The sequence below is a fragment of the Osmerus mordax genome, chromosome 13 (genome assembly GCF_038355195.1).
Source record: "Osmerus mordax isolate fOsmMor3 chromosome 13, fOsmMor3.pri, whole genome shotgun sequence".
Classification (NCBI taxonomy): Eukaryota; Metazoa; Chordata; class Actinopteri; order Osmeriformes; family Osmeridae; genus Osmerus; species Osmerus mordax.
Window position 1 is genome coordinate 8070039 of NC_090062.1, and position 22712 is coordinate 8092750.

General features: G+C 41.4%; 1 protein-coding gene across 3 annotated transcripts in view; it reads right to left on the bottom strand.

The window, feature by feature from the left end:
- Window positions 1-2791: 2791 nt before the first annotated feature.
- Window positions 2792-22712, bottom strand: part of LOC136955634 (zinc finger protein 609-like) — a 51082-nt gene continuing 31161 nt past the window's right edge. For 2 of the 3 annotated variants that reach the window (XM_067249371.1, XM_067249370.1), the window contains exons 3-9: window positions 17368-17593; window positions 9215-9302; window positions 5855-8183; window positions 5271-5649; window positions 4673-5041; window positions 4328-4406; window positions 2792-3229 (exon numbers count right to left, since the gene is read on the bottom strand). In XM_067249371.1, the coding sequence (XP_067105472.1) occupies window positions 4333-4406; window positions 4673-5041; window positions 5271-5649; window positions 5855-8183; window positions 9215-9302; window positions 17368-17593 (3465 nt within the window). In that variant the 3' untranslated portion in view covers window positions 2792-3229; window positions 4328-4332. The remainder of the gene's footprint in view (window positions 3230-4327; window positions 4407-4672; window positions 5042-5270; window positions 5650-5854; window positions 8184-9214; window positions 9303-17367; window positions 17594-22712) is intronic. The other variant, XM_067249372.1, reaches the window with a different exon arrangement.

The following is a 22712-nucleotide window of genomic DNA, read 5'->3' on the forward strand; positions in this document are numbered from 1 at the left end:
CACATATACACACATTAAGACTGCCCCCCAGTGGTTATTTTACCTAAATGCAGTGAACGCGAATGACACTTTGCTCAAAAATAGACAATTGAAAGCTCTGCACTTTAGTCATAAGGTGTTCCCAGGAACATTTTTAAATAACTTGCATATTGTATAAAGTACAAAGAGGCTCGCAATAATTATAGCTGCATATAATTAGCACAGCTGTTTAGTTTCTCTCTTTTAAATACGAAGGGATCCACTCACATAATAACAGATATGATTGTCTCATAAAAAGATTTATTTGTTTGCCTCAATTGCACAAGGCAAGTTACAGTATTGTATAAAAAAGAACCATGATAATGTACACTTTACACAAACGGGGGAGTGGGGGGTGAGGGGAAAACAGAGTAGAGTTGGTGAGGATGCTGAGTGCTAAGTTCCTCACTAAGAAGAGAAAGGGGTTGTAAACATCCTTGAAAGTACCGAAGACTGATATTTGGGGTATCGAGAGACGTGATTGGGAGGACCAAGAAAGGAGGGTGGAGGGGTCTGTAACATGCACCGTTTTGGCCCTTAATGGCATCAGAAAATATCTCCTAGTTTTTAGGTTACATTTTGCAGGAGCCAAATGAGAAAATTATTGTGCCACTTTTTATATAAAGGAGTAATGACAAAGTAGAGAAATAAAGTGATCAATTTCTCTTGTCATTCGCCAAGAGAATAAACACGTTTGGCTTTTCCATACATTTTATGATGCTTAATTTTCAACTTGTTTCGCCTACAAATCAACTTCTCTTTTCTTAAATTGAGATTAACTGCACTTGTCTAAACCATATATGATAATTTCACAGGTAATATCTTAATCCCTATCCAGACAATACTTCAATTGAGGTTGCCCCTGTAGATAATCTACAGACACTCAAAATACCAACAAACCAAATCTGATATTAAACATGGTTACGGTTAGGGAAAGTGGTGAGTTGGACATTTACAGAACATATAAGGAAACCCTCCAAATACAGTGTATCCCTTATCTGATGTAGAGAAACGTTCTTCTGCCACCTTCTCAGGTACATTTAGAATTATACTCCACTGATTTACAGGACAATATCACAGCTGCCTATGTACCATAACCCTACTATTTACAGTAGGAGATCTTACATGTCAAAACACTGTCACATTCAGATTTACAGGCTGGACAATCAATCTGTTTAATAATCACTCTGACAACAGAGACAAGCTAGTAGAAATACACCCAGACTTTTTGTAGTCTTGGAATGAATCTTTCTGGGGTAAGTCATGCTGTTTCAGGGGTGTAACATGAACAGTCTTGCCAATTATGTGAATATGCCACCTGACTATACTGCTCCTTCAGATATCTAAGCATTACTCTAAGCGCATGATGTTAAAATATGTGTAGTCTACCAAGTCTGTGCCACTTTAATTAAAAAGGCTAATAGATAAGGTTTAATGATCATTTAAGATGTGGCCCCAATGCCACAGAAAGCTCATTCAACTGGCAAAGTTTCCTGCTGGATGCTTCAATGTACTGTATTTTACCGTACTGAGCATGTATGGGAGACAGCCCACTCCATCCCACCCTTCCCCTTCCCAAGTGGAGATTTCTGAACCCAATACACCTCTAAAGCACTCAATACACTTTACCAAGCTTGCCCACAGCCACCTAAACCAGGCAACGCTATGGCATTAATGCCTGCAATTTGATGACAAGTAGATTAAATATACCATCTCCCCATTAAAAAAGTATAATTTCTCAAAGACACCCAAAAGCAGCAGCCCATGAACCAATGATAATTATAGATTAGAGGAGAGACTTGCAATTGAACATGGATAATGTGAGAAGTTAAAAGAGGAGTAAGTACGAGTGATTTCCAGTAGAGGAGCCCTGCTGTAACATGACCATGAATCAGTTTTTTGGGGTACGTCCTCTGGAGCCTTAATCTATCAAGAGTTCAACAGGTACGCCATCCAGGCATGGTTGAATCTATATCGGCTCCATGTCTGGTGGAGTTACTAAACACAAGGCTGGGAAAATGTATTCCATAACAGTGGTGCAGTCAGCAGGATGCTGTTATCCTTGATGTAGCAGCTGGTTGTAGTGGTCCTTTTTTTCTTTTCTTCTTGCTTTCCATTGCTTGCTTCCATCTCCCCTCTTCTGTTTGTTGATTCTTTGATTCCACTACTGCCATTGTGGGCCAGTACTCTTTCTGCACAAATGGGAAGTTAGCATGAGCTACAGGACTGTAAATGCTCAGTGCTTTAGGTCTCTAACTCATAGACAGAGTTCAAACTGTCAAGTGCCATCTTGACTAGTGTGTTGGTGTGGATGTGTATGAGGATGTTGGTGTTTCAGAGTAAGAAGAGGGTATTGGGATTGAGATACCAGCTGAGACAGAGGACATGAAGGAATCATAACCAAAGGGTAAAAAGTCATGCCGTAAGTCAACAATAAACATGTCAGTAAAACAGAAGAAAAAAACCCTAGATATTGTTAGATTGTGTGAACTGCAATCTCCTCTAATATGACTTATTCCCTGAAAAATGAACTTTGAGTTTATCATACTTTTCAAATGAAGAATCATTGGAAGTAGAAGGTAAAATGCAAACTCAAAATCTCAAAGATTTTGTCTGTGGATTGTATTTTCCAAACTATTTTCTCAACATGTAACCTGTATTTTGTAAGGATAAACTTTTACATCTTAAGCAACAAACCAAGGACATCAAGTTCAATCATTTCAACATGATTTACTTTTTTGTCAGTCTTTATTTTGTTTGACCCCCCCCCCCTTCTCTCGGCCACCCGAGCCCAATCCCCTGCCATATTCTGCACATGACAAAAAAACAACGCAGTCAAAACATTTTTTAGCTGTTCAGGCAGCCAGTCAAGTTTCTTTTTGCATGTGTTTGTCGACAGTGCAAAGACAAGAAGATATCAGCAGTTGGTTGGTTGTCTGCCTAGTTGACAGAGAGTGATGGCTTGGAACCTTGGTTGAGTGTATCAGTCCTATTAAAGTCTGGGGTTGGGAGAGGGGAGTAACGAGTTAAGAGATGCTAGGGGATGCAAGAAAAAGAAAAAAAGACCTCTGCCAGAAAATCCCGGCAGAGAACTAAAAATATAGAAACACCATTCAACTGATGTCTAAAATGGATTCTGGGAACGGACTTCCGCTCATGTGATCCAGTCACATGAATCGTTGCAGCGTTGAGGTGAGTCGGTCAGGTCTCCCTATATTAACAAAACAAACAGACATAGATACAATATTTAGATCAAAACCCCCATTAACATATTCCCAATGTTTCCATGTGGCTCATTATAAACCAAATCACACATTTCAGGCGAAAACATCTTTGAAAAAAATCTATAACTAGTTTGTTTGTGTTTAGTAAACAGTAATACAAAATATATATTCTGCAATCATTTTTTAAAGGGCTAGATTTAAATAACTATTCAAACAATATATAAATAACTCAATATCCCTGTCCTTAGAGTATGAGACCATTGCCTTCTCTAATACAAGCCACATCCATAAGGATCATAATCAGAACAATGAGAGAATGTGTTCTACCACTAGAGGCCAGTGCAGGCTATGATAGCGCTGTGACTGTTGTATAGTATCACACTACAATTTCTCCTCATCACCACTGTATTGAGCTGCTGTCCTCAAAAGACCTGTTTCGGATGAACAACTGAAGGGGGCAAGTGCTGCACTGAATATTGAGGTGGGTTCTCTGGTGCATTGAGAGCTGGTTTAGAACCTTGCTCAGTGCTCTGGGAGCCTCGGCTGAGACTGGTATAACGTCAGCAGACAGAGATGGGCGCTTTGAGACACCAACCGCTTCGTTTCTTTTTCACAAGGTTGGGTGATTTTTTTTTGCAGACTACAGGGTTGACAACAATACATGTCTGACTAGGACCCTTTTTGGCCAGCATTTCCCTCCACGCCCTAGCACATCTGTCATTGAGATTACTGTTGTTTTGCTTACAAGTGTGTCACTGCATATTTGTGTCGTCCCGCCGCTTGTTTCTATCTCAGTCTTTGCTTTACAGTTCTTGTCTACGTTCATAAATAGTTTCTTTATTATATAAATGTGTATATAAGCACTCCTCTGATCTATTACATTTCATTACAGTGTACTTTACTCAGACAACTGTGGCCCAGTTTCCTAAATGCATATTAGTCAAGACAAAGACTAAAAAGGCCTGTCATTTGAGAATTTCTCCGAATGCACTTAATATTGATGATTGCCTCTTCCAACTAATATGTTAATATATGGGTACTATTGTTCATGTGTCTACATCTGTCTGTCTGGCTATGGGCCTTACCGTTCTCACCTCCGTGCCGGTGGGTAGAGGGAGGGGGCTGCAGCTTGCTGACTGGCAACAATAGCGGATGATGAGAGACCTGTGCGAGGTGGAACATGATTGTATGTCAGTTATAGCTCCTATATCAGTATTTATATCAGTAGTAATTGTATCAGTTATGTGGAAATCTCCAATGACCTACCATCCAGAACTTAAAATGAATAGGAAGGAAAGATAGTCGACATCTGCAGACCTCTTAAGGTTTGAAACCTTTTTACCAACTTTAACTTGGAGGGGGACCTTCCAACACTTTAACCCCTTCAAAACAACAACAGTATCATGATCAGAGCTCATCTCAAGACTGACCTGTGCCGTAGGACAGATCATACTGCCCCGTGAGCAGTGGGTAGCCGAGGTGGTGATGAGAGGGCATGATGCGCTGGGAGGGTGAGGAGCGAGGTCTGTCCACGTCCCTCTCCCTTTCTCTCTCCCTGTCACGGTCCCCTCCACCTCCTCTCTCTCGTTCTCTCTCCCTCTCGTGGGAAGGCTTGTCACCCACCGTGGGGGATTTGCTTTTGTACTGACTGGCATGCTGGTGTAGGATATCCAGGGCTTTGGAGTCTGAGGCTGCTTTGCTCACGGTGGGGCTTGCACGGGATTTGTCACCGCCCTCCTCGCCTGCGGCCATCTTGCCGGCATAAGGAGAGAATGGGTAGCCTGCAGGCAGGTATGACCCTGAAAGTGAAATGCTGGAGTAAGTCCATGGATTAAGTAACAGATTACTGTGCTGCTCGTCAGTATTGCTTTCACGCTCATTTGTCGTCTTGGTTTTAATATTGGGTCATAACACCCTCAGAGACCTACAGCACTATAAGGCTATCAACTAAATTGAAGTGTGTTGGGGGAGTAAATTCCATTTGCAATGTGAGTAACAGTGGGTTTTATATAGCATCAAATCTCTTACCTGGATAGTTCTGCATCATTACTGAGGGCATTCCCCTGTACCCAGGATGGCTGGGGTCATAGCCCTGGCCATAGGGGTAACCGTGCATGTAGGGCATGTACCCCTGGTGCTGTGCCAGGGGGGATGAGAACTGCATGTGGGCATTGCCACGTGGGTCTTTACTCATGCCCCGGTGTTCTTCAGACATTGCACGAGGGTCTGAGCCCTCTTTGCCCTCTTCTTTGGGACCACCGCTGGGTCTGGGCCTATCGTCCTTTCCTTTCCTGTCTCGCTCACGTTCTCTGTCCCTCTCGTCTTTCCATCGAGGCTGTTGTTGTTGTTGTTGTTGCTGCTGCTGCTGCTGGTCATCTTCTTGCTGGGGCTTCTGGTTCTCAGCGTACTAGTTGAGGTAGACAATATTAAAGCATTAAAATGGGCTGCCTTCCTACAGAAATGATACAATCCTATATAAAGGTCTAAAAACTGATAACCTAATATCCATAGGGTAAACATCATGAATACAGGATCCTAGAAATGTTTAGTGAGACATATGTTGTGCTAATGACATGTGCATCTCTGATAATATGATAAAGAAGACATTTTACCTGTCTGTGCCACATTGACTGCTCTACTCCCGTCTGTCCTCTGTAATCTAGACCTGGCTTGGAGTCCTCTTTCCCCTGGTGTCCCCCTTCATTCAGCTTTATCTTTAGCCCTTCGGACTGCTGGGACTTTGAGTCTTCTCCCTTAATGCCTCCAATGGACTTGGAAGGTTCTAAAGGGGAATCCCTAGGCTTGCCTGGAGGTTGAGGTCCTTTGCCCAAATCGGACTGACTTGGGGCTTTGGAGAGGGTAGGAGGCATGGATGCCTTCTGTTTCCATTCCTCTTTCATGGACACCTCTCGCTCTTTCATGATGGCATCTGATTTCTTTTCTGCTGCTCTGTGTTGCTCGGCCACCTGTCGCTGCCGCTCCTCGTACTGTTGTCGGTAGGCTGGGTTAGTGTTCAGTAAGTGGTTGTGATAGGCCTGGTCTGGATGGTATGCATATGGGGGAACGTAAGCGTACTGGTTGTAGTACAGTGGTTGCATGTACATGTTGGATCGCTGCTGGATTACTGAGGGTTGATGTTGTGGCTGACTAGAAGCAATGATGTCAGCTTTGCGATCTTCATGTGGTTCAACCTTTATCTTCTCCTCCCCCTGGTCCTGATCTTCCTCCCTTTTGACTTTGACCTGACCTTCTGCCATTGGTGTTCCTGGGTTGGGCCCACCCGGACTGGCGTTGGTGTAGTTTGGCGAGTAGTATGTCTCATAGTTAGCGTAGTAAGGGGAATCCTTATTGGACGTCTGGTTGGGGAATAGGGTTTTCTTGGCGCTTTCCCTGATGGCTTGGTCTTCAGTCTTGACTTTGACACCTTCTACTTTCCCCTCCCCATCCTCTCCAGCATCTGATATATCAGAGTATGCTGGGCTGTTGGTCTTTACTGAGGAGTTGTCAGCACCATTTTGGGTTACAACATGGAGTGGTGTTAAGGGCTGTGGCATCCCTGTGCTATCAATTCGACTGGCCACTCCAATGGATGGACTTGGAGAATTGTCAGTGAAGCTGTAGATTTTATCAGCTTCAGCCTTGATGCTAGCTAATCGACTCTGGTGGGGGTCAGAGGAGCCATTGAGGAGTCCGTCACTTTTGCTTCCTGGATCGGAGGATTCAGAATATGGGCTTTTTCCATCCTCTGGTTTCCCGCCTTTCCCTGGAGGTTTGGGGCTATCTGCCTCCTTCCCAACATCTTTTTTCTTTTTGTCCTTCTTTTTCTTGTCCTTGGAGCCATTAGATGCAGGGTTCAGGGAAGGATCTCCCATATTGGGGGGTTTAGGCTGAGTACTTTTCATTTGGGGGCTTTTGGGAACCCCCTGCATCATTGGAGACATCCCTGGAGAAGCATTGGGGTTTCCTGCAGAGAAGGGTGAGGCCTGGAGGGAGTATAGCTGCTGGGACGCTACAGTGCCTTGTGGTGGGGGGGGCCTGGATGTCTTCATAGTCTTCTGTGCAAGTTTGTCAGACTTGACGCCACTGCTGGACTTTTTTGAGCCTCGCTTTTCCTCCATTCCATCATTGCTAGCTTCATCAGTCAGACAAGGCCCATCGTCACAACCTTCCATTGGTGTTCCACCAGCTTCTGGGTCTGCTTCACCGCTCTTCTTTTTACTGGCTGACCGTGAGCCAAACTTGCCGGGGGATGGGGACTGACTCTGTGCGTCAAAGCCTCTACCTTTGGGAGTGACCGACCGTGCCGGAGAGAGGCAGCCTTTCTGGCTTATGGAGGCTCCATTGCAGTTTCCTGGATCAGGATGGAGAGTGGAATCCTCCCCATACTCACTATCCCCATCCAGGTCCAGCTTAATGTCATCATCATTGTGGGCACGAGCTTGGTGGTATTTGAGACCATTGATGTGCTTGTACTTTTTGTTGCAGTTGGGGTGTGGGCAGTCAATAAGGGCTGGCGAAGGGCAATTGCGGTCTAGGGGTGGTGGGAGGGGTTCAGTCTTAATAGAAGGGATGGGGACAGAGGGCAGTATGGCGCCTCCACTATTGGAGTTTGTGCGCATGCGCTTGTTGCCTTTGGTGTCCTCTGAACTGGAATTGGGCTCCATGTCAGAGGTGGGTTTGGTCTTGCGCTTGCTGGCTGAGGAGGGGCTGGCCTTGATATCCTCTGTGTTGCTGTTGGGTGGCGTGCGGCGTTCCGACGAGGGTTGACTGCCCCGTCTGCCCTTACTGTTGGACGCGGCCCGGGTCTTATTGCTGTTGTTGCCCTTGTTGTCCGATGAATTGCTGTTCTCATTTATGGGTGTGTTGCTGTTAGGCCTTATCCGCTTGCCTCGTCCTCGCCCATTCCTCATTTCCAAGTCACTGGTGGGGGATTCACAGAACCTAAATGCGTGAAAAATATACATTGGTATAATACATGAATGAACAAAGAATGACTGCAAATGGAGTGATGACTTAATAATTCTTTATAATCAAATGCATTACTAATTGTTTTACAGGTGAACATTAGGACAACATGCAACACAACAATAACTAATAAGTATTAGTACAACAGTGTGCAAAGAAAAATAGGAAAACAACATCAATTCCTTACTCATGGCAATGAAATGCTAAAACGAGGCCTCTTCACACCTGCCTTGTAATCATAACTTCATTCATATCCCCATGTCTCTTTAATTCTAATGTAATTATCTTTCTGAGCAACAGAGAAGGTTAGTAATCTGTGACAAATAGACATTAGGCTGCAATGAGTCATAGCTTCCTCCCTGAGTTTCTTGACAAACAATTTCAACAGCAGCAGGAGATGCAAATACATCAGTAGGGTGACAGAGGCTCAGATTTAAGACTCATTACTTATCTGAAACAGGAAAATGATTATGTTCAGTCTACTAAGTTTGACAAATCTATTTTTCAAGTTAAAAAAAGAGAAAAAGTAGATGTGCTTGTGAGTCAAATGTTACAAATGTTAAATGTTACATGTCAAATGTTACATACTGTTACATGAAAATACTTTTCTAATAAATATAAAAACACCAGCACCTCAAGAAATAGGCCTAAATTGCATAGACCAGGCTCAGGGCTGATATTAACAGATTAATGAGATGCACTTAATGAAAAGTTCAGGCAACTAAGTGCTGGTATGATAAAGTATAGAGTGAGAGCAGTGAGTGATGATAGTCTGCAAAATAAAATTCTTTTTTTTCTTGGAAATTCAACACCATCGTTGAAGAACAGTAAATAAAATATAAAACATGGTGGTAAGGTAGACTTCTATTGATTTTAATCCAACAACCTGATGTGTCTTACACTGCAGTATCATATGATTCACTTGTTCAGCATATTGTTAAGTCTATATTTGAGTCTCAATGGACACTTGGTGCTTCCTGGTTTTCATGCAAGGAGAGAAATCTTACCTTGGCGGAGCCCAGTCATGCCGTGTGCAGTCTAAAAGGGTGCCAACATACGTCTTGTTTCGCCAGGTGACGTTAACCACCAGCATGCCTGTAAATGATAAGAAAAAAAACGAAACAATGTCTGAGCTTTGCTTACTAGTATTTTCATTTATGTGACAGTCTATAAGACCACTTAAATCACACAATAATGCAGTAGGCCTCAAATCCCATTTAAGCTATACCAATAGTTGTTAGCTGAATGAAAGATTTTGCTTGTCTACCAGACTTATATTAGTAAGCAGTATACAAATGGTGGGTTACCATCTGTAAAGTTTTTATTCTGCCCCTTTTAATTATTTGAAAGAAAAAAGTCTAAAGGGACTAGGTCTGTGGTCCATTTTCACTTTGTAGAACTCAAGTCAAGCTTTAATAGTTCTGCCAGTGAAGCACAGCGTAGAGCACACAGAAGTTAAACTAATGTATGTCAGTTACAGCATCAGCAGGCTGGCACAGTGAAGATTGAATCTGATACATATCCTTGACATTGCTGGTACGGTATCTTTGGCTTAGGCTACTATTTGGCTTCTGTATTTCCATTTCACAAGTGTAACTTGGCTCAGCACCAGGTTACTTGTAAAGATATTACCAGCGAAGACTGACACTTGACCTGGCAAGATTGTCAGTACATAACAAGGCAAAAATGTTATACTTTGTTTCTTCCTCTACTAGAGATCTGCTGCCTCCCATGAATTGCATTTGTGAACATACTTTTTAGTTAATGCAGTTAATGTACATTTTCTATTTAATCATGGAGTATTCAAAAAGGGTACTTAATTGAAGCTCTAAGTGGATCAGCAAGCAGCAATTTTTAATCTCATTATGGATCTTTCTCAAACATCACAGGGCAGGCTGCTTAAGGATTTAATGCCAATGATAGGCAAATGTACTTCGTTACATAATAATGATCATTAAGAAACTGTTCCGTATAAAACAAACTTTGGACTTTCAATACAAGCACTAAATAATGACAAGGAGCAACATAGCTTTAGAAAATACCAAGTGGTCTCACTATAAAAATGATCTAGATGTATTACCTCTCTCCATTGGTGATCTCAGAGTGCCACCTCAGCACTGCAGAGAAACCGGAGGCTGCAGTGAAGTAACTTGTCTAATGGCTCAAGAATGCTGGCTGGCAGCTTCCATTCCGGCTTGCATTTTAGTAGCTCAGGAAACTGCCCACCCACTCCTCACTAGGCTAGTTCATAAGCTCCTCCAGCTTTTCTTACCCTGACAAGACTAAGTTCAAGTGTAATTTTTTTTCACTGAACTACTGCCTCTTGTGTGAAACACGTTATGGTGCATAGGGCACTTATATACTTTTACAGGAACTTGCTGACACTGGGCCACTGGCACTTTGCTGCTCTAGACAGTAAACATGACTGGACGTCTCTGGTCCTTGCCCTTTTGACTGGCGTGAACTGCAAATAAGTGTGTACTAGTAAGGAAGGTCTTTGAGTTTAGTCTTGCACCACCTTTAAAAAGGATTATACCTCTGTGAAGCCTTTTTATACAGGGACTATATGACACTGTCTTAATATTGACATGAAATTCAACCTTGACAGACTGCAGTAATTTCAAGCTGAAAAAATATATGTTTTACAAGCTTTATATCAGTCTAAATACCAACACTTTTTTTTACTAAAATGAGAAAACACAATTCTACTTTGAAGCTGATCTTCCATTTTTTTTTAAACAAGCATTTCTGATGAGAAACTCCACTGCCTTAGAATGATTCTTCATGTATCTATACACAAAGAAACCCATGAATTTGGATGTTTGTATGAGTGATCTCACTTAAATTTTTGAAACTTGTTTGCAGAAGGAATGATCATACTGGGTTTCACAAAACGATACAATGTATTTAAAATTGAAGTCCAGTAAGAAAAGGCACAACGGTGATTTCAGACATCCCCCTTCCTTTCCCTTTCCTTTCAACCTCATTAGGGTCGCTAAGGCCGACTGAGTGAAGCCAACATTAATGAGGGGAATTGGCCTGTAATTTCACCTCTCATTTCCTCTCAAATGCCACTGAGGAACACACAGCGGCCCTCTTCCACCAGGCGCCCTTGAATACTATTATTTAATAAGACCTTAAAGGCAGGGAAAACCAGTTGAAGGGGATGGGGGTTGTACCCGGTTGCATGGGTCACTGGCTCCCCCCTACTGACAATGTGTTTCATTAGGTTCCAGTTGGGGCTACATAATCATGTCCCCTGCTGCTGGTCACGGCTGTAGGCTAGGGTTTCAGTGTCTGACCTCTGGTCTGCTCAGACTCAATGAGACTGTTGGTTTGTACCATTTTCCCTGACCATTGTGGTAAAATAAAAATGGTTGTCCCCTTTAGGCTTACTGGACACAAAACAAGTGTGTTTACATGACATTTGACATTTTATTAATTTAGCAGATGTTATTATCCAAAGGTATGTACAAATAGTGCCAAATGTACGGCAGAAGATCAAGCATAAGAAGTGCATATTTCTAACAGCATTTCAGTGTTCAGTCAAGAAAAGGTCTCTACAACTAAAAATGTATGACACCATTATCATACATACATACAATAGAAGATGAAAACTTGGCAATCATAAAGTCAGCATAATAGCTTATCCGAACAATAACTTGTTTGTGAACCTTAAGCAAGAAAGCAATCACTCTCATAAACAACATAATCGCACTTTCAGCAAAGGTTAATTATCATTACGCACACTGCAACACCGCAAGCTGCTGATGTAAATCGAGCTACTAATAAGGTTTGCAAGTGCTCGGTGTCCCTGTGGAGATTGCACTGTGCTCACACCAGCCATTTTGTAATAAGAGCTCTGTTCTTCAAGGCTCCGTGGCGATGGGAGGTGAGAACTGAAAGGGGGGAGGGGGGCTGGGCTGGAAGTTGTTATGCTTGGTAGGTAGAAAAATGGATGATGATTAAGAGAAACGGGATGACTGCTTGCAAGAAGGATAGCACATGTTGTGGAAAAACAATGTTGACATCTTGACATGTCCTCGCATTTTAAATTACTGAGGTTATTTTTTTATTTATATAAAATCCACTGCCATTTTCAGTTTCTCCACAATTGTAGTTACATACCCTGAGGGGAAGCAGAGCTCGTGGAGATTCATATCGACTCAATTTTCTTACCTACCAGGCCAAAATTCATTATGAATTTGAAGCTGCTGACCCTTTACTCCAAGTTTGTGAGTGACTGCTGGGTAAATGAGCTGTAGACTTGTGTTGAGAAAGGGACATTCTTATGGGTTATGAGTCATATATCCACATACCAAAACCAATAGTCTACTGGAGCTGTATTTTCCATGAACTTACTGACATAACTGCATCAGGTGGAGTGAAATTTGCACAGTAGTATTTTTTTTTTCATTTGGTCATAAGAACTTATAAGCAGCACTTATAAGAAGCACTTTGTATTCATCCAGAACATCAGCTCATGTTGATGAATCATGGGAGTGTTTAACACCTTTTAGCAAGAAGCCTATTTAAATACGGCAGTGAAATTTCTGAAGAGAGTAGGACCACTGTGTACTGTTGATATTCATTTACATGGAATATGATTACAGCACTGAAGAAAAGGGTTTATATGTAGACGAGCAAATTCACTGTCCCTCATCAACAGACCCTGGAGCATTATCCTTCAAATTAGATGACAAAGTGATAAAGCAAAGAAGGGTTTGTCTAAGGAGCATTATTCAAATGCTAGATGAAAGAATACAAGGCTCATTGAGATGTGGCGCATGGATTTCAGTTTTCCATTCTTTAGGACATCTCCTTTACTGTTAGAACAAGTTGGTTGTTCATGTTAGATATCTCAACTTTATTTTTCCTTTTTGGCCTGTGTCGACAGCTGCAGGCCACTTGTCAGTGTTCACTCCATATTTCAAGGGCATAATGGTAAAGCAAGCTTGCTGTAAGAAGGTAGAACCCCTTGTAAAAACATTTCAATGAGGCCTTTGACAGGTGGTGTTCAAAAGAGCAAGGAAGCATGGCCAGCATTGTGCTTCAGACTAAAGTACTCCCTTCCAACAACCTGACAAGAAGCTTGAAATAAAAGTCAGTTGTGGCTAAAATATTACTCTCCAAGTGTCCCGGTTAAAAGAAATCATTAGTATGATATTAACCTCTTTCTCCACTGACAACATAATATAGCATAATATAAAGCGAACACTGATGTCACAATTCTCAGCCTGTATTATTAATCTTTTAAGATGCTACAGTGCCTCGAGGACCCACTAGTGAACAGCTGGCATGCATTGCTGATGGGTATGACATAGGGTGGAAGGGGAGGCAGAGGGATATTGGCATAGGTCTGGAGTATTTGGCTAGATGGGCCCTCTCTGTGTTCCCTGAGCCAGAGCTTTCTGGGACCCGCTTCAAGAGCAATAAACTTCCCGAGCGTTTTAGAGATGACATTTGGAGGTATCAGCATGCTAAGCCTGAGACGGGTTGGCTCGCTGCTGCCACCCCCACAACCCCCGAGCTGCCACTGACGACAACATTGCCACACTTGTGCTGAGGGATTTGTGTCAAAGCTCAGCCTTAAAATACCAACCCTGCTTCTCCCCTGGTCTTTGTTTCATGTGCTTCAAGGTTTTTTTACGTGACAGGATCTCTCTCCCTGTCTCTTACTAGTTTCCTCCTGTCAAGGGTTGAATGCATTAGACCTCCAGAATACAAGGAAACACAATGAAATCTCATTGATTCGCATGCAGATCCATACGACTCTTTAAAGGTCGACATTTGCTAGTCAAATCCATTGCAAAAGGTTTCACCGTCAACTGCTTTAACGGTACATTACAATGAATAAATTGTTAATTTTGTGGCTCTTGAATGCTAACTGTTGCATGGGCAAAAGGTGAATTTACCAGGGAATGGTATTTCTGCATTTTACTTCTTGGCGAGGTGTTGATGTTTAGCTTGAGTCTGTTGTCCGTTTACTTTTGCAAGGGCGAAAGGCAGAGGTAAAGTAGCAGCTGTTGTTGGGCATGCTGAATGAGCTTCGACAGAACTCACACACCACATCGCATGCCTAAGCAGCTCAATATGAGTCTTGTCATGCAGAAGGGGGTAGAGGACTGCTGAGCATCATTACTAATTAGGTTGCATCTCAAATGGCAGTGGCGCCTCTGTATAATGTCGATCCTCCTAGCAGCCTGAATAGATTAGCCCCGACTTCCTTGTTTGGTTTTTGTAAGTTTCAAGGCTTTGACAACATAAGAGATGCGCTTCTCAAGTGTCTCATAGTAAAGAGGTAGACGATAATAAGGGTCTTTCCTATAATTGTGTTACTAATTGTGTTAGGTCCTGGGCAATAAAAACAAAAGCCATATACCATATGTCCTGTGATACACATTTCATCAATAGCAATAAGAAAATTGCTTGATAGAATGATCGATAAATATGTTAATGAACTTAAATGCATTAAATTCAAACCACCAGGAAGGCACATACATTTGTAAAGTTTAGTTGCGAACAAACTCCAAATATGCTCGCTCCCTGGCTCATATCCCTTGATAATGGTGTGTGCTACAAGTCACTCTCAAACAGGCAATCATTGTTTTGTTCAGTGGCACCATCGAAATGTGACACAACAACAGAAACAGAGTGGAGTGAGAAAATGAGTGAGGAAGACATTGCTGATAAATCAATATATTGGGGGGGACATTTTGACCAGATTTGAATATTGGGGGGGGGAATGTGTCCCCCCAATATGTATTATGATTACGGCCTTCAGTCTAAATATGTAACAATGCCATGGAATCTATTTTTAACCAGCCTTTTTAAAGGGAAGTTCCTCTAACAAAGCACATAGGTTTCCAAGCGCAACGACTGTGATATAGATCTGCTTCAGAAGATTAAAAAAAGGCTTCAAACGAGGGGATGTGCACACTGACAACCCTTATGTTTCTACAGCTCTGAGCACTGTGGTAACCTCCACACCTGCAGAACAAGAGTGCCTTTGCCCCCTCACTCTTTAAAACCAATCACTCTGCTGAACCAGGTAGAGGCAGATGAAAAAACAGGGGTCTGTCAACTTTAACCACTACCTCTTTCAGCAGCCAAAATAGCTGCTTGAGAGAATGAGGGGAGGAAGGGAGAAAGACACCAAAGAGAGGAGGAGGAGACACACTTTCTCTGTGGGAAGCAGAGAAAAAGACAGCACACAGACTCTGGCTGGCTCACTGCCACAGTCGTGTCATTAACAGACATGGCCTTGTCTACCGCCTGCACCGTGCCCAACCCCCACCCTGCAGTTGCTTTCCCTTCCTTGGCTTGAAGACTGAGTGAGGGAAAGACTAGTTGGTGCACAGGCTGGAGAGAGAATCAGACAGTGCCCACGGCTAGAGGAAAAAGCGATGTGAGTGAGAGAGAGCGATAAAGAGCAAGAGCGTGTGAGGGAGAGGGAAAGAAGAGAGAAATAAGAAAAACACTTGAAAGAAGACTGTGTTGTGGGAATGTTGATGAGGCAGGGACCTTTCTACAGTGGCTGCGAAAAGACCAGCAGTCACAGTGTCTGCGTGGGTGATTTGTACCCAGCGTGCCTGCAGAGCGATGGAACACGAGTCTCTTTGAAGATTAGGTGTTTGCATTATTTTGCATGCACAACTGAAAATGAGGCCAGTTATTCAGAACCGACAAACTGGGCCTGCGAGTGATATACCAAAAAAAAAAAACACATCAAAAGGGAGGACTTCTGCATCTTTATTTCACTCGGACCAAACAACATTGTTGGGGGGAATCCAGTTATTCCTTCTTGGCTTAGAAGTAGAGGTTTGTGTTGTGAGGTATACTGCTGAAAATGGTCTATGTATGCCTCAACCAAACAAAATTAAGACCACTGAGAAACTGACTTACATTCACCTTGTTGCTTGATTTTTAAATACCTGCTCTGGAAATGCCATTAAGGAAATGTTCAGGATGTCAGACCTTTGCCTTTTATCCCTCATAATTGTATCTGTCAGAGTTAAGATATTTTTCTAAAGCCGTTTGATATTATATTAAACACAGGTAAACTGATCCAATGGGTTATCAATTGCTTTTAGGGCTGCAACTAACGATTATTTTAATAATCGATTAATCTGTCGATTCTTTTTTCGATTAATCGATGAATTGGATTTTTTTTTAAAGCATTCATTTCCAACCCTTTATTCAAAAACTGCAGCTGACAGTGCAAAAAATCTTCAGAATGTGCACAAACAGGCATACACTTTTGAAAGTGTTATTAATATTAGCGTGGATGTAATGCTATTTTCCAAGATGAGCAATTTATTTGAGTTTTGTTTAAAACTTTATTGAAAATTGAAAGGTTGTGTAGGCCAGACTTTATTAGAATAATCTGGTGTATATTTAAGATTTTTTGACACAATTTTGAAAAAAGTTAATATTTGCGAGGATTAAGCTATTTTCAAAGATTAGTTATTTTCTATCATTTTATTTGACACTTCATTGAAAAAGTAAAGGCTGTGGAAGTATACCAGACATTGTTAAGATACTCTGGTGTCTGTTTGAGGTTTTATATTCCTAAAAATATTCTAAAAGTCAACATTTTTCAAAATGGTATGGGTTGTTTTCACCCGGTCCCTAACGCAATGGTGCAAAGTAGCGTTTTCCGAATGTAAGACGAATGTCGAATATGAAACTAACTTCACCTTGGTCAATTAACACACTGTTTCGATGTATTTAGTGTGAAATGCTCCCACACCTTGGATGACTTGGGTCGTACTGATTTCTCTGCCTCCGCCATGTGTTTCAGAACAACGTTACTCAACAACGTCTCTCCGATGGCCTTTCCTCTACCTCCGCTCCGCGCTCAACTAAACTTTTTTTTTTTTATACTCAAACATCTCCGCGACATATTGAGTGGCGTAATAATCGCGCCACAACGGATCGATAATGAAATTAGTTGCCAACGCTTTTAATAATCGATTTTAATCGATTTAATCGATTCGTTGTTGCAGCCCTAATTGCTTTAATTTATATTCATGAGCCAGACGACACAAAATGGCCTCTTGTTTACATTGAAGTCCCAACAAAGCAGTTTTATCTGTCCCCAGTCTTATGAGCGCAAATAATCTCAGTCTTGTAAGGTTAAACCTTGGATTGCACTTACCGTCTTCTGTTTCCTGCCACACTATGCCCTCCAGGTTAACGCTTGTGCCTGGCTCGCAGGGCCCCAAGCACTCTGGCTCCGTCGCCAACGCCACATCCGTAGTGTTCACAGCCACGGAGCGTGTACGAACCATGATTTGTTCGCATGGCGAGGCAATCTCGGTGTTGCCCACGGCGGTCATGAGGTGGTGAGGTGGAGGGGCTGGCGTGGACACTGGAGAGTCCATCTGGAGGCGAGATGGAAAAGACGACATTAGATGCTTGTCTTACAATAAAAACAATGTAAACATGTGTCAGCAGATTCTTGATGAGGAAATGCCAAAAAAAGAGGAAGTGAAAAACTGTTCAATGCATAGGAGAGACCCAGGTATGCAAGTCTGTCAAGGTAAAGTTGATGCATAGATTAGTTTAGACAAAATGAGCTCTGTTGCGCTTGCATGACCTTTCTACTCCCCCAACTCCACGAGCTGGTTAGCAAAGAGGCCACTGAACCCTTTCAAACTCCTACAAAGGTGAGGGAGTTGTGAATGCTCCCTCTTCCTTCTGCAAGCTCTCCCCCTCTGTTGCCACACAGTCAGATCTTGACACCACATCATCTCATGGACTGATCACTCACTAATTTGCTCAATTAAGAAGCTAGTTGTGGTGAGGGAAGGGGGCTGTTAGGGCCCAGTAATTGAGTCCACCTGTTCAGAGGCACTGAGATGGCGGAGGGAAAAAAGGGTATGCGCTCAACAAACATGCAAGCACGGGGGGGGGGGGGGGGGGGGTCTTTTCAGACAGTCTGAATTAAGCTCCATGGTGGAATAAGGCTTAGAGCTCACTATTCAAAGCAGACTATATTAAAGTGCTTCAGATCATTAGCAGTGGAAAAAAGCAATAGCACTGCCTAACACTATCCATTAATTGGGAATAGTGTTTTGCCAATGATGGATTCTATTCAGGTTTTGAATACATTTCAACTGACATCCCGTTACAGATTGAGACTACAGAAATAATTAGCCTAACATTTTTGATGTTCTTAAGTTTAGAATCTAAACATTTTCAAAGACACAAACAAACCATACATATTGGGATAAAAAATTGTTTTTGCCTATATTGTATTCAATAAAGAATGTATGCTGTAGACCGGATGAGTTTCTTCCAACATTTTGAAAGGATATAGGCTTCTGATAAATCTTTGTTGACAACCCTGGAGATCAAGCAAGCAAATGAAGGTGGCAGAAGTTGCAATGAGCTGGGGCCTAATGACATCGTAATCATTCTGTGTCAGTTTATGACGCATGACATGGCCAAGCTGTGGGCTAGGCTGAGTGAATGGGACAGGACACGTAATCATCCGAGCTGTCAACCTGCTCTGTTCCCAGTCCTTATAGGAGGTGCAGTGTTCGGTCGACAAGCCCGCACAATGAACCCTCCTTCAAAGTGACAGCTATGCAGTGAAATGCAAAAAAAAAAAAAAAAAAAAAAAAAAAAAAAGAAGAAGAAGAAAAAAAGCGAGTGAGTGAGGCCACTACACCTGCTTTCGCTTTTTGAGCTGTCACCACAAACATCCTTCACACGGTTCTCTCCTGAAACCTCACCAGTTCCAACATGCTGCTACAACAACTTAAACTCAAGCTATACATTTAAACTGGGTGTCAAAAGGTAACAACGTGTTTCAATCTAATCTTGCAATAATCCCTGAGTGTAGGTCTACATCTGAGTTGACCTGAACCATGCATCATCCAGAATCACTTTGTAAACCTATTAGGTTATTGGGACTGTAGACCAAGTTTACTAAAGATGGACTGAGACTATCACAGCTATGTAATAACAAGGAATCATACATTTTCATTTTACACTCCATGGGAAACGAACTATTGCATAGAACAAAAACAATGACAACAGGACGGCATGTTTCCAGGAAGTGATGAATGAAAAGGATTTCCCAGACTGCATACACTAAGCCTAAGAAGGACTGGTGTGGAACCAAAGCCTTCACAAATACCTCTGTATCTTTTATACCAAGAGGTGCATAGCTCTAGGACTATCCCAGTCAATTCAGGTGACATACTCTGATCTGACTGCAATCAGAAATTGTAGCATGTTTTTAGACTTCAATGTAGGACAATTACAAAATGAATATGTAACCATGAAAAATTACTATTCATAGATTTTATGGACAAATTAATTTCTTGAACATTTAATCTATGCTGGTGTTCTAAACATCAATGTAACTGTCAGCAGATTACTGTAAATGCAAAAATAAATTGTTGTAACATGCTTATCGCTAGTCAGATTTTACTTTGTGGAATAAACGCTTAATTTACATACCTTTCCCCCACCATTTATTGAAAAACTAGGTGTGGATCTTCCCATAGACACATTGATACTACATTTAGCCGACAAGGTGTACCGATTCTAGGAAGGGTAACTTAATATAAGCCACTCACCGGCACTCTTCATTTGATATCTATAAAACTTTGCCATTCTTGTATTGCTATATTGCTATTTGAAACGTTTTGCTATTTGCTTTTTTTTTTTTTCGTTTGTGTTTTGTATCAGATATATTCTTTTCCTTTTTTTGCCACTACATAGCTGTTGTCTGCCATGTCAAAAGTATGTAATTGCCCAGAATGTCCCTGTGTTCTACTCTGTATGTGACCATACATTTCATGACACTACTTTCAAACTTAACGACATTCAGGTAGACAGGAAAGGGTAACTTCTGAATCCACGTAAACCATCTTGAAAAAGTTAGATATTTTCAGCATATAATCCAAATATAATGGTTGTGGTTGAGACTTCCTCCACGACAGTGTAGAGGCCCCTGGTTCTCTATTTTGAGGTTTCCCCATTCTCAACACACTACCACTTACGTTTTGTAAAACCAGTGCGTAGAAGCATGTGGCGGATTGCTTGTCCATATCTGGATAGCAGAATCCGCATGCAAACGAGCTACAAAACTGACTTTTGTTTACAAGCCTCCATTCGACACTTTAGCTGCATTTGTAGCTGCACAAAACAGCTGTAAATCTTAAGGCTGGATTTACAGTCTGGTTATACAGAAATCTCCCCAGCCCACAAGATTTGGAGAGGTTTCTGCATAGTCACGCAAGCCTTCCCTACAAGAACAGTCCCCTGCCATTTTCTAAGAAATAAGAAAAGCCACAGTGACAGTAAACAGATTTCTATGGATCGGGGAGGGGGGGGGAGGAAGGAATGAAGAAACCAAGTGCAAGGCTTGAGCAAGTATTACAAAGAGATAGTAGGTAGTGTCATATTGAGTCACTCATTTATTTCTCACTTTAATTTGGCAAACCAGTTAAATATTTACCTTGTTGGAAAATGTGAATTGAATATGAGCATTAGAAGTGCTAAATCAGATAGTCTTCAGAATAACTGCCCGACCTGAATCATAATTGAGACATAATATTGTAATATTGTCATATAGTAACCATAGCATTGTAAAAAAAGATAATTGGACCACTTAAGATGTGGAATTCAGCAACCTCTTAGATATTTGTGTATATTGTATAGCCCTTTTTACAATGTCACAAATTGCTTCACAGATGCCCATAAAACTGCACCTAACCCAACCTAAAACCCTCAAGGAAGACAAGGAAAATGGAATAAACCTTGGCAATTTAGTGAAGTATCCCATTCTACAAAGACGCTAGGTGATAAAAAATAAATAATAGGCAGGACACAATTATGCAGTAAGAATAGAAATAAAAGTTAACATTTGAATGCATGCCCAGACATTCAGAGTTCTGAATTAGTAGAGCATTGCAGTGTTCTGCATTGTCTGTTTGGGTGGTGTTCAGCTACAGGGCAGTCAGGTAGGAAGCAGGAGCTATGTGTAGTACATCACAGGGCATTAGAGACTAACGTCTTCATTGTCGCTTAGGTCCACAAGACGGTGTAGGATGTCTAGGACCAAAAACTATGTGCAAATGTATATGTAAACTGAAACGTCCCTTCATACAACACATCTTACAACCCTCTCATTAACCACGCATGCAAATACATGAGGTGGCATGAAATTATTTTGCCAAATTGACAGTTTACATGATCAAAATAGGGCCTCCAGTGAAATCTTAATCTTTGAAAACCACATTTTCCTGGAACTACTTAACAGCCTGTAAATACAATCAACTTCAAACAAGACAAATAGAGGATTTGAATGTCAAATATTTCATCTAGAGGCATTACAATGTGCATGGCAAACGATAATTAGGCCGCAAAATTACTACATTAAATGCAAATCAGATACAAAAAACACAATGACTTGGCTGTAGCTTAACCTCATTCTTATTAAATTTTTTCTAATCTAATTTTGCATTCAATACATGTCTCTTTACTACCATTTCCTTTGCCCACTGAGATGGTACTTCTTTGATGCAACCTCTAGTTACATTTACCAAACAACTGAAGACAATAGAAAGACAAACACTTGCTGATACCAGCAGCTGGCAAAGGGCACTTTCAGTTTCCAGGCAACTCTCGGTTTCAGCTTTTAATTGTAGCCTTTCAAAAACACACACAAAAATAAAACTAGACCTAGAATGTTTCTAAACCATTAAGGAGCCAGTTTGTCATTCTAAACAAAGTATTCGAGAGAGGGATCAAAGCATTGAAGGGTAAATGGAGACCATTTTCATATATTCATTTTGTATTTTGTATTTATTAATCAATTAACGATTGTATTTTGCCTTCTTAAGATGAAATGAGCTATGCTGGTTCATTAGATATCTGACAATAGAAATAGCAAAACATTATATTATAGCCTTCCTCTGGAGTACATACAGATTATCTTAAAATTGAGGAAAAAAACAGGAGCAGACCGACCATTTGTTTGGTTAAGCACTGTAAGCCACAACAACTCATTGTAGAAGTGATTAAAACTGTAAAATCAAATAACAGGACATCCCCCCCAAAATAGTAGAGGCACATGCCTTGAATTGACTGTCCTTTAATCTCTCAGTCCTTAGCAACATCTTGGGCTGCAGCTCACCTGTTACTAATCAAAAAGAATCTTGGCATTTACTCCAAAACATGAATGGAAGAAAATCAAATGAACTGTCCTTGTGGGCAAACAAAGCACACGTCTACGTGAACTACATTGTAGCTTGAGGCTACAATGAGCATTGCGATTGAAGGGATTTGCACAGATGTAGAAGTAGGTAGCCTACTGAAGAGATAGTAAAGACACTCCAGAAAGGGATGCAAGAGGAATTCAATCTAAATAGACATCAGGTTTTGCAATGAAAGGAACAAGTGAACAAGAGAACACTAAAACATACTAAAATGTAGCTAGTTTATCTCTTATTACACAACAACTTTGATTGGAGGTCGGTGCAA